The 13,139-nt window shown below is 43.0% G+C and overlaps 1 protein-coding gene across 2 annotated transcripts in view; it reads right to left on the bottom strand.

Moving 5' to 3' along the window:
• fgd1 (FYVE, RhoGEF and PH domain containing 1) overlaps positions 1–13,139 on the bottom strand; it is a 49,621-nt gene that overhangs the window by 33,246 nt on the left and 3,236 nt on the right. The window contains exon 1 of one of the 2 annotated variants that reach the window (XM_047366425.1): positions 10,176–10,515. The exons of the other annotated variant lie outside the window; for it this stretch is intronic. Within the exon in view, the coding sequence (XP_047222381.1) occupies positions 10,176–10,233 (58 nt within the window). The 5' untranslated portion in view covers positions 10,234–10,515. Of the gene's footprint in view, positions 1–10,175; positions 10,516–13,139 lie in introns of those variants that run through there. 2 annotated transcript variants of the gene reach the window in all.

The raw sequence follows: 13,139 nt of genomic DNA, 5'->3' as shown, positions 1-13,139 counted from the left end.
ACTACAACCAGGAGATCGGGTTCTTGCAAGAAATTTGTCAGAGAGAGGTGGTCCAGGCAAACTCCGTGCTTATTGGGAGAAAAAGATTCATCGAGTTGTTGAGAGGATTGGTGATGGGCCTATCTACCGTGTGCAACCAGAAACTGGAAACAAAGTCATTCGTGTTTTGCATCGGAATCTACTGCTACCTGTTAATGATTGGCCCTTGGAACAAGATGAACAGATTAAACCATCAAAACAAACAAAAAAACAAAGCGAATGTCAGGATCATGACAATCTGACAGTTGAACAGAACTCTGACAACTTGGATGAGGAAGAGGAGTACCGCTATGTCCTCAGAACTATCCCTGTTTATGAAAGAAGGAAACTAAGACACCCTGTCCCTCAGTCAAATCTCCACAGTGACCTCAGAGCGACAGCTTCAGAGTTTCAGCCTGCAAGACATTTAACACAGAATGTTGAAATGCAACAGCAAAGTTCAAATCAGACAGTGGTTGTCCCAGAACCTGTAACTCCAGTGGCACTCCTAACTGAAGAACTGTATGGAGAAACCATTAGTGGAAAATGAGGTGGAAAAAGGAGGATTGGAGGAGCTAGAAGATAACACCGAACCTGACATGCACACACCAGGAGAAGAAATGGCACCAGTAAGGAGGTCAGCCAGAGGGGTAAAACCTCGAGAGCTCTTCACATATGACCGCTTGGGTCAACCATCCTATCACCCATACCAACCTGGAGTAAATCTGATGATTGCATGTCTTCCTTTCCCCGTGCTGTCTTACCCAGCTTCATCTGACCGCTGTTATCCTATGCCAATATGGACATGTTAGTACAGTGACACTGGACAAATAATGAACATTTTGAGACACGAAGTGACAAACCTGACTTTTCACCGTTACATTTGTTACTTCAGTTCCAGATGTCTGGAGACATCTCTTAGAACGGGGGAGAGTGTAGAGAGTTGAAAAAAATGGCTACAAGAAAAAAAAAAAAAACTTTGTTGAAATAATACCCCGCTATTTTTGGTTATATTGTGTACATGCAAATTTTATAAGTCCAGTAGAGGGCACTCTCGTGCCACTGTGGATCTGCCAGGGAGGATAAAGTTTCCAGTTCTGGGCATGCTCAGCTCAGATTAAACGAGCTCTGGCCCGGACAACACGCTAATCGATGTCTCCTCTCTGATTCACAGAGTATTAGCTGCACAATGCTCTTCAGCCTGTGTGGCGCTTGCTGCTGGCCCAGGTTCCCCTAGATCTGGTGCCAGTAACAAAAGCATTAATAGTGGCAGCGGCTTAATCTCTGTAAACATAGTACTCCTCTGTAAGAGCCTGGCAGAGAGCTGAATAGCTGTCACTAATTTCGGGAGGAAGAGTTTTTATGAACACACGAACACTATTAGCTGTTGTTTTCCGAATAAGCCTAAGATTCTCACGATCAGAAGGAAAACGCAAGTCAAGAAGACAATGTTCAACCTCAAGCAGTTAAGCATCAATATTTGACTCCTGGCTACCTGGATCAAAAACTTCTATGTCCTTAGCAAGGGATACAAGCTGCTTAAAACGGACCCCATGCTCCCAAGGTGGACCACGTCCATCTGAGAAGTCCCACTGGTTAGGTTCATGAAATGGTGAAAGATCATGATCTAACCTCTGGGGAAGGGAACAGGTTTTCTCATGCTTTAAATGAGAGCTTTCTAATGAATGGACTCGTGCACGTGGTGGTGGGTCAGGTTGGATTGAGTCACCTGAGAACCATGTGCGTCTCTCATGGCCCCCTAGGGCTCCTGAATCCTCTCATCACATGCAGCAAGGTCAAACTGATTTAAAACATCCCACTCATCTGGAGACAAACGGATGAGATCAGCAACGACAACCTTCTGCATCTCCACGTTTGCTGAATTCATAGTGGAGTTCTATTCCATCATTCTGGCAGACACTACAAAACAACAACAAAGTTATCAGAATATTGCTAAGAGCAACAACATCTAACAAATGTATGTCCAGCTATATATTTATCTTTGACTATACATATATCGGAAACATTTGTATGACTGTAAAATAGGCGCACAAGTTGATCATTCAACCTGTGACTTGTGACAACACTATGCTCTAAGTGTTACAATGCTACTCCTTTCTCTAAAGATATTTTGTGATTTTAGTATTAATTTTTCACCTTTCTTGGGAGGAACTAGTGATTAGACACTACTCTTAACCTTTAAGGGAAATTTGTTTCAAAATGCAAAGGAAAAAAAAATTGCTATACCTCTTAAGTGTTATAATTGCAATTTGGCTTTTGATTCACCCCCCTTCATGGCAGGATGGAATAGATTAAATTTGGGATTTAATCTGGCAATAAATCTTGTTCTTTAAAAACATAAAACAACCTATAAAGTTCCTGAATGGATACATGCATCAAAATTAGCTCAGATACTAAAATTAACTGCAAAGTTAATTCAGTTTCAAATTGTGGTCTTACACAAAACATAGCCTCTGGAAACAAATGTGTAGCAAATGTCTGGACAGAGAGGTTAACTGAAGTTAAACCAAGTCTCAAGTCATTGCTTACACAGAAGAAACCAGACTGAGTCAGAACATCTAAAATTTTGCCTATGTAGCAGAGTTGATTGTTATTAGCACGGAGATATTGGAGTTATTAATTTTGACGAAAGTCTAAAATTGTGAACGCCTGGAATGTCACAAATTATACTGTTCTCTTAAATATAATTAGTGACAGCTGATGTTAGAACTCTGATGTTTTGAGTCATATTGTGATCAGTGACAGCTGGTTTTAAGCTAATCACTTGGTGCATCAATAATGTGCAGTTGTGGTTTATTCATTCTCATTTATGCACAGTGCAAGCTGTTCATGATAATGCCCACCCAGGGACGCCCTTATATATGTTGGGACTATGAATCTGAATACTCTGGACACTACGTTGACAGACACAGCAAACCTTCTTACCACAGCTCGCATTGATGTGCCATCCTGGATGAACTGCACTACCTGAGCCACTTGTGTGGGTTGTAGAGTCCGTCTCATGCTACCACGAGTGTGAAAGCACCACCAACATTCAAAAGTGACCAAAACATCAGCCAGAAAGCTTAGGTACTGAGAAGAGGTCTGTGGTCCCCACCTGCAGAACCACTCCTTTATTGAGTATCTTGATAATCACCAAAGATTTCCTCCTGTTGTCTTTTTCATTTGAACAACAAGATGTGAAATTGATTGTCAATCAGTGTTGCTTCCTAAGTGGACAGTTTGATTTCACAGAAGTTTGATTTACTTGGAGTTATATTGTGTTGTTTAAGTCTTCCCTTTATTTTTTGAGCAGTGTATATAGTACAGACCAAAGGTTTGGACACACCTTCTCATTCAAAGAGTTTTCTTTATTTTCATGACTATGAATATTGTAGCTTCACACTGAAGGCATCAAAACTATGAATTAACACATGTGGAATTATATACTGAACACAAAATTGTGAAACAACTGAAAATATGTCTTATATTCTAGGTTCTTCAAAGTAGCCACCTTTTGCTTTGATTACTGCTCCGCACACTCTTGGTATTCTGTTGATGAGCTTCAAGAGGTAGTCACCTGAAATGGTTTTCCAACAGTCTTGAAGGAGTTCCCAGAGATGCTTAGCACTTGTTGGCCCTTTTACCTTCACTCTGTGGTCCAGCTCACCCCAAACCATCTCGATTGGGTTCAGGTCCGGTGACTGTGGAGGCCAGGTCATCTGGCGCAGCACCCCATCACTCTCCTTCTTGGTCAAATAGCCCTTACACAGCCTGGAGGTGTGTTTGGGGTCATTGTCCTGTTGAAAAATAAATGATGGTCCAACTAAACGCAAACCGGATGGAATAGCATGCCGCTGCAAGATGCTGTGGTAGCCATGCTGGTTCAGTATGCCTTCAATTTTGAATAAATCCCCAACAGTGTCACCAGCAAAGCACCCCCACTCCATCACACCTCCTCCTCCATGCTTCACGGTGGGAACCAGGCATGTAGAGTCCATCCGTTCACCTCTTCTGCGCCGCACAAAGACACGGTGGTTGGAACCAAAGATCTCAAACTTGGACTCATCAGACCAAAGCACAGATTTCCACTGGTCTAATGTCCATTCCTTGTGTTCTTTAGCCCAAACAAGTCTCTTCTGCTTGTTGCCGGTCCTCAGCAGTGGTTTCCTAGCAGCTATTTTACCATGAAGGCCTGATTCACACAGTCTCCTCTTAACAGTTGTTCTAGAGATGTGTCTGCTGCTAGAACTCTGTGTGGCATTGACCTGTTCTCTAATCTGAGCTGCTGTTAACCTGCAATTTCTGAGGCTGGTGACTCGGATGAACTTATCGTCTGCAACAGAGGTGACTTTTGGTCTTCCTTTCCTGGGGCGGTCCTCGTGTGAGCCAGTTTCTTTGTAGCGCTTGATGGTTTTTGCGACTGCACTTGGGGACACTTTCAAAGTTTTCCCAACTGTTCGGACTGACTGGCCTTCATTTCTTAAAGTAATGATGGCCACTCGTTTTTCTTTACTTAGCTGCTTTTTTCTTGCCATAATACAAATTCTAACAGTCTATTCAGTAGGACTATCAGCTGTGTACTGTATCCACCTCCTGCACAATACAGCTGATGGTCCCAACCCCATTTATAAGGCTTGAAATTCCACTTATTAAACCTGACAGGGCACACCTGTGAAGTGAAAACCATTTCAGGTGACTACCTCTTGAAGCTCATCAACAGAATAGAGTGTGTGGAGCAGTAATCAAAGCAAAAGGTGGCTACTTTGAAGAACCTAGAATATAAGACATATTTTCAGTTGTTTCACTCTTTTTTGTTCAGTATATAATTCCACATGTGTTAATTCATAGTTCTGATGCCTTCAGTGTGAAGCTACAATATTCATAGTCATGAAAATAAAGAAAACTCTTTGAATGAGAAGGTGTCCAAACATTTGGTCTGTACTGTATATATATATATATATATATATATGTATATGTGTGTGTACGGTATCTACATTTGAGTGTTTTGTATTCTGCTGTCGACCTTTACAAGAGGCGTACTTTGTATACAAAGAAAGAGAATACACAATTTTCTTCTAAAACCGACTAAAACCTTTTTGATTTTTCGTCAACCAAAACTGAACTAAAACTATCACAAATAGAAATGACTACATGTGACTAAAACTAATAAGCATTTTCGTCCAAAAGACTAAGACTAAAACGGCTGCCTAAAACAACACTGTATGCATCAGCCACGTTGTCATCGGACCAGCCTTTGGTGGTGGAGGTGTTACGGTGTCTAGTCAATACTGAACTGCCCGAAACTCTAAATGGTAGAGTGACAAGCCCATACTAACTGAATAACATAATCAGTCCAGTTATTGGGCCTCTGCATGAACAACACAGGATAATTTAATCTTCATGCAAGACAATGCTCGAGGTCTCATCATTAAGGAACCGCTGATGGAGACTGGTGTACCTGGAATGGAGTGACCTGCACTTTCTCCAGACCTGAACCCCATGAAAAACCTTTGAGATCATCCGAGTCACCGTCTAGAGGCTCGTAACTCTGTACCCCAGAATCTCAATGACCTGAGGACCGTCTTTCACGAAGAGTGGGATGCCATGCCTCAGCGGACAATAGGTCAACTTGTGATCAGCAGGAGACGTTGTGGTCAAGCCGGAGTTGATGCTGAAGGTCACATGACACGTTATTGAGACATGTTGAGGTCTACCCACCACTGCTGTTGGATTTGGTTTTAATACATTGTTTGACATGAAGGAATCACCATAGCATGCTTCTTCTTGAATGTTGTATGTTCAAGATATCACTGTAGTTTGAACTTTATAGGTTTTTCATAAATATAACCCGAACTCCAGAAATCTCTAACTAGTAGTGTAAATTAAACATTCTGTTTTAGACCAAGAGGTGGCTTCATATTGGTGAAAATTCTGCTCCATTTCCTGAACTTCTCCTTCCTGGATGTGGATTTTATAACTGTCCTCGGTCCACTGGCAAAGGTGGATGTCAAGAAGACCCAGTCAGTGACAGGTCCCACCAACAACGAAGGACATAAATCCGACCTGGTTTTATCTTTCGGACTAAATAGATGTCATCTAGTAATATGTGAGACTCATCTTGCAGACCATTTGCTGGTTTTATTTTCTGCAGAGTAATTGGATCTTCTGTGTAGACCTTTCTAACTCCATTTGCATGGACATTTTGAATTCTGAATGTCCTGATGAGAAACCTGGCTGAATGGTAAACCACCAGATGTGAGACTGGGCAGAAAGGAAATGGGAAAAGAACAGCCACCATGTTCCTGCTGACATCTCTCTTGACCGTTTGTCTGAATATCACAGAATGTGTGAAATCAGCTAAATCTATTTATCTCTCAAATGTTGTTTCAAACAGCAGCCATAGGCCAGATGTTGTTCTCAAACCCTGGTGACTCTGATTGGCTGCTGGTTTCTCTAAACACTCTGTGGAGAAACTTTTAATAGAGATCACCATACATTCCTTTTCTGGCCTGTCCACTCTAGCAGTAGTTGATGAAGATTTCTGTTGGGCTCAGCTTTTTTGTGACCAGTTTGTGCCAGTGTCTTTTTCTGATCTTGAGAAGATACTGGATAAAACCAAACTATCAATTTCTACTATGGAATGCCTTCCATTTCAAACGGTGCATCCAAGTATGGTTTCACTGACAATTAGATCTCCAATATCAAGCTGTGAACCAGCAGCCTATTGCCAAAGGTTCTTGAGAAGTTTGTTTTTAATAATCCTCTGGGCTTGTATTCACAAAGATCCTCAGAGTCTCTCAGAGAACTCCTAACTTAGCTTAAACTTTCCTGCCAATGAGTCTCAGCTTTAGACTGATTCAGCTCTTTGCTCAGAGTGACTCTGAGGAGACGACAGAACTTCCTATACTGATGAGGTGTGGTTGACCTCGTTGCTAGGTGGGACGCTGTCTGAGCTGTGATTGGTTGTTAAAAGAAACACAAAAAAAACAAGTCCGCTCCTAGTAATCAATGCAAAGTAATTAACCAATGATAGATCTTAGATGAAACGACTAAAGGAGCTATAACCATTAATGTTTTAGCTTTCTTTCCCATAGAAAGTACTCCTGGATCAGTGCTTCTTTGTTCTCTTTGTGTCTCTGCTCTGTTCTCTCTAACCCCCAGTGGGTCATGCCAGATGGCCGCTCACACTGAGCCTGGTTCTGGTTCTGCTGAAGGTTTCTTCCTGTTAAAAGGGAGTTTTTCCTCTCCACTGTCGCTACATGCATGCTCAGTATGAGGGATTGCTGCAAAGTCAACACCAGTGACTGTCCACTGTCTCTACATGTTCATCCAGGAGGAGTGAATGCTGCAAGTCACTGACTGGATGCAATCTGCTGGGTTTCCTTAGATAGAAAAACTTTTTATCCAATTTGAATAAATAAATGAGGTTGACCTTTAACCTGTCCTGCTGCTGAAACTATTTCATTTCCTCCTAGAGGGATGATAAAGTTAATCTTATCTCTATATTAATAATTGTATGATTGTTCTAGAAGTTTCTGTTCTCATTGACTCGACTGTTTAGGAGGTGGATCTCTGCACCATGGAGCTGGTAGCGTTTTATTCATTCTCTGTTGTTCATTGGAGGAGAAGATCTCTCCTTTCTCTCTGTCTTTCCTCCATCTTCTCTGCTTCAGACACTCTTAGGTTCACTAAAGGTCCTCCTCACTGCTCTGAACATCTCCTCACGTTAGGAGCTCTCTGAAGATGCTTCATGAATAACTTTTATCTGACCAAGGGACACTAAGAAAAATCTTCAAGAAATTCCCTGATTTTCCTTAGAATGACATCACTAGGAGCTACTTTTCATTTTAGGATTATTTGGGAATACAGAGCTGATGTGTTTAGATTCCAGACATTTGTGAAATGTTATTGTCTGGTTCTAAATCCCACCACAGACCTGAAACTGCTCTCAGAAGTTCTAATGATGTTCTTAGAACTCTCCCTAGATCTGTCTTCAGCCTTTGAGATGGTAGGCCATTAATTCCTGATTCCTGCTCAGACAGGTTCTTGGTTTTAGTGATTTAGCTTTGAATTGGTTTCAGTCGTATTCACCTCTACTACATCTCTGTTTTGTGGTGTTCACCAAGGCTCAACTTTGGTTCCCCTGTTGTTCATTTTCTACATGCTGCCCTTAGAATATGAACTACCCGCTACTGTAACATTCTCTTAGAACAGTTATTAGGTCAGCACTTAAAGGTAGTACAAAATGGATAATATTTTTAATAGTTTTGCACCAACGTGTCCAGCAGAACTGAACAGTCTCCCTAATGCAACAGAACTCTGCATTCACCTGGGAAGATTTTACATGTGCCCAAAAGGAGGTGGCCTCCCACCCCTCCTGTGGAAATACCTGCATCTTCAAACATGCAGAAATTTAGAAGAACGAAGTGCTCTGTTAGGAACATATGGACCAATCAGATCTCTGATGTATGATGGAGCTAGATCATTAAGGGCTTTATATGTGAGGAGGAGAATTTTAAATTATATTCTGGATTTAACAGGGAGCCAATGAAGGGAAGCTAAAATAGGAGAAATATGATCTCTCTTTTTAATTTTCATCAGAACTCTTGCTGCAGCATTTTGAATCAGCTGAAGGCTTTTAACTGCATTTTGTGGACATCCTGATAGTAAAGAATTACAATAGTCCAGCCTTGAAGTAACAAATGCATGAACTAGTTTATCAGCGTCTCTCCTGGACAGGATATTTCTAATTTTGGCAATGTTCTGGAGATGAAAGAAGGAAATCCTAGAAACCTGTTTAATATAGGATTTAAATGACATGTCCTGGTCAAAAATAACACCAAGGTTTTTTACTTTATTATCAGAGGTCAATTTAATGCCATCCAGGTTAAGTGATTGACTAAGCAGTTTCTTTTTTAAAGACTCCGGTCCAAAGACGTCAACCTCTGTCTCGTCTGAATTTATCATCTAACAAACAACTGGAATATTCAGGAACAGACACAGCTGTGGATCAGTGGAAAGAGTAGCTGCGTTGCAATCCATAGTTTGATTCCAGCTGCCCCCTGCCTCATGTCAATGTGCCCCTGGGCAAGACACTGAACCTTAAGTTGACAACCGACCTGTGCATTGGTTAATGAATGTGTGTGTGTGTGTGTGTGTGTGAATGTGACTCTAATGTAAAGCGCTTTGAGTGGTCATAAATTCAGTCCATTTACATAACAGCTCCAGCTGTGCAGAACTAGAAATCTGCTGCAACTTGCAGGATCTGATCTGTGGAAGAAATCTCTGGGTCTGAGCAGTATTAAAGATCTCTAAACCGCAGAACCATCAGGTTCTGGATCTGTTTGTCCAACAAGCCCCTTGCAGTTCTTCTTCCTTGATAACTAGAGAGCTGTTTCACACAGTTTCCTTTCTTCTGGGGAAATATCCTGCTCAGAAGAAGCTGATGAACTGGACTGAAACATTCCAGAAAACACAACATTCAAACCACAAAAAGGTTCCTGCAGATGGTTCTGCAGACGTATGGTTTAAACCTGATTCTGTTTGCTTATTAAAACACTGAAACGGATCTTTACATGAATCTTTTCAGAACCATTAGTCCTTTAAAGGACCCTATGTAGGTTTTGCTTAGAACCTGCATGCTCGGTTCTGCTGCGAGGCCCGCTCGGTTCTAGTCCAATCAGGAGCGTTTCTCTCTGCTCCCTTTGATGCCCACGCGTACACGTCGCTGTCATACATGTGCGGGTTCACAGAAACATCGGCTTCTCCACAATCGATCAGCAGTGGACGCGCACACACGCACGCTTTGGCTCGGTTCGGCTGCCTGATTGGCTGCTGGTGGATTCAAACAGACAGCAGCTCATCGATCAGCGGCTGGATCAATCAGCAGGAGGGTCACGTGACTGCGGCGGGGCCTGCTTTCAGATCAGTGTCACATCTGGCGCGCGCAGCATCCCGCAGCATCCCGCAGCATCCCGCAGCATCCCGCAGCCCAATTTCACTGCGGGGATGTCGGTCAGTGGGTGCGCGTGCACGGCATTGGGATTATTCTACACAGACAGAAAAATAGGACACGAGCACGCTGCAGCTGGGCGTGCACGCGCAGCTCCTCGCAGAGTGTGTGTGCGCGCGCGCTGCAGATGCTGCGGACTCACCTCTGCTCACGCTGCTTCGGTCCATGTACATCGCGCAGCAGAACACAAATCCGGTCATTAAAGAGACGTTGGTGCGTGGGGAGAGCGGCTCCCCCGGTCCTCAGCAGCAGAACAAACCGGCTCACCCACACACACACGCACGCACGCACGCACACTTAGGCACACACGGACCGGTTCGGACCCTCCGAACCGACAGGCTACTGCTTCAGGACGGATCAGGCGGTGGATCCACGCGGGTTGGTTCTGCCCGGTGCGCGTGCGGCGGCGCAGAGGGAGGGGGCGGGGATGCTCTCTCTCTCTCTCTCTCTCTCTCTCTTCCTCTTCGGTTACCATGGCAACAAATTAAAAGAAAAGGTGACAGGTACTCACGTGATGTCAGCGCCAGAGCCTACCTCTGTAAGCAGAACCTCTGACATGCCATCGGTTCTGTTTACAGGTTTCAATGAGCGGCACTTTATCGGTCCTCCAGGTTTTTAATGCGGTTCTGCTGTGAGCGATGTCATCTGCATGAAACCCAACCAGGTCCTCCGACACAGAGCAGAACACATCCAGCAGGTGTCGCACTGCCTTGACTTATCTCAGTCTATCTCAGAGGAGCAGTTAACCTTCTGACCTCAACCAGTATAAGGAAAACACACACATTCACTGTGAAGGAGACTGTTCCACTGACCCACACACACCCAGAACAGAACCAGAACTGACAATGAATGTGGAACCGCACACAGAAAAAAAATCTTTTAGCAGGAGAACAAATGTTTGATCCGATCTGATTCCAACCATCTTTTCTCATCGATCAAGGAATCAACCCAGAGTTCCTCCAGACTTCCCTTTAAACCAAACATCAGGGTCCGAATTCACAGAGATCCTCAGAGTCTCTCAGAGAGTTCCTAACTGAGCCCAAACATTCCTGCCAAGGGGTCTCAGCTTAAGAGTTGTTAGGTATGAAGCTGTCTTTTAAGAGCTGTGATTGGTTGTTAAAAGACACAAACGATAAAACAAATGCACTCCTAATAATCAACTGAAATTAACCAAAATGTTTTGTCACACAGCATCAACATGTTTGAACGTAGCTTATTTACATGATCATCATTATTATGATTTATTATTACGTTTACTCTCCATGCTGGTTGTTTTCATGCTGCATCTATTTCATATTAAGTCATTTCATGTTCATATTCAGCATTTTACTCTGATCTTCTTGTTGAATGAGGTTTAGTTTGGTCAAATGTCCTCTGGTGGAGGAGAAGAGAGGAGTGTTAAAGGTAGATTTGGTTCTGGGATCACGGTGGGAACCAACAGACATTCCCAGTAGATCAATGCGTCGTTCCCTCTGCTTTCAGCACCAGCCTGGAATGTGAGCAGTTCTGGTTCCTGCTGCATTCAGAAGTTAGAGAGGAGATAGCAGCACCAGATAACTTTTTGTTCACTTTTTATTCATGGTTATTAATTATTGTTTCTAGTATTTATTGATCCTTCCTAGTATCACCTTACTAGAGGTTGACCTTTAACCTGTCCTGCTGCTGAAACTATTTCATTTCCTCCTAGAGGGATGATAAAGTTAATCTTATCTCTATATTAATAATTATATGAATGTTCTAGAAGTTTCTGTTCTCATTGACTCGACTGTTTAGGAGGTGGATCTCTGCACCATGGAGCTGGTAGCGTTTTATTCATTCACTGTTGTTCATTGGAGGAGAAGATCTCTCCTTTCTCTCTGTCTTTCCTCCATCTTCTCTGCTTCAGACACTCTTAGGTTCACTAAAGGTCCTCCTCACTGCTCTGAACATCTCCTCACGTTAGGAGGAGGCTCTCTGAAGATGCTTCATGAATAACTTTTATCTAAACCAGGAAAATTCTTAGATTTTTCTTAGAATGTTGTCACTAGGAGCTACTAGTAGTCTCAGGGTTCTCTGGGAATACGGGTCCTGATCTTTGGACCATTTAGAACCTATTCAGTATCAGCAAAAGGACATAACACAGCTTGAAACTAGAAAACATGTTTAGACCCAACTCTGCAGAGACTGATGATGCATTTAATGACCCCAGGAAACTGGGATTCTCTCATATTTGGAGGACCTGATAACGTCTCCCCATCATGCCTGAAAGCCTGTGCAAATCAACTCGCTCCGATCTTCACAAGGATCTTCAATAAGTCACTGGAGAAATGTGAGGTCCCCTCCTGCCTCAAACGATCCACCATCATCCCGGTTCCCAAGAAACCCACCATCCTAGGATTAAATGACAACAATCCTTTATGGTCTTCCAAAAAACACTCCACCCACTAATCTGTGGTTCTGATGTGGTCCTGGATGTTCTCTCGGTTCCTCTCTGAACACTGAAACCTAAACAAGTTCTGAACTGAGGGAGTTGTCATGGTTACCACCAGAGGTTGCTGTTTCACAATGAAGACCCCTAACCCAAACAAAATAAACGGGCTGCAGAAAGTTCACCAACCAGAACCAGATTCATGTGACTGGGTCACACGTTTACTTCAGTCTCACCCTATAAAACAATCCGTCCAGCTGGAGACACTCATTGATCCGTTATTAACCAATCACATGATGATCTGGCTCGGTTCTTCCTGCAGTAGTGGGTCCCATCAAAGGAAACACTGAACAGAACCCTGCAGCACCAAGAGAACAGAGATGAATTTAACATAACCTTAACCTGGTTCTGAACCTGCATACAGCAGACGGCCCGGTCCGCGATGTGTGTGTATGTATGATTGGATTATTGTGCAACGTGGTCATGTGACTCATTTCCTTGCTAAACGTGGTAGCATCATGTGACCTCAGCTGCAGTTAACGAGCTTCTTATCTGATTAGATTCACTCTAATGTGATGAAGAGCTCCCTTCTGACCTGCAGCCACAAACCACAGGAACCCTGGAGACCAGAACCAGACAGCCAGTCCAAAGGCTGATCTCCAGAACCTAAATCTGTGTGAAGCCACCTGAAACAATAAC

Source organism: Girardinichthys multiradiatus, chromosome 1 (assembly GCF_021462225.1).
Source record: "Girardinichthys multiradiatus isolate DD_20200921_A chromosome 1, DD_fGirMul_XY1, whole genome shotgun sequence".
NCBI classification, from domain to species: Eukaryota; Metazoa; Chordata; class Actinopteri; order Cyprinodontiformes; family Goodeidae; genus Girardinichthys; species Girardinichthys multiradiatus.
This window is presented reverse-complemented; position numbering and strand designations above follow the sequence as displayed.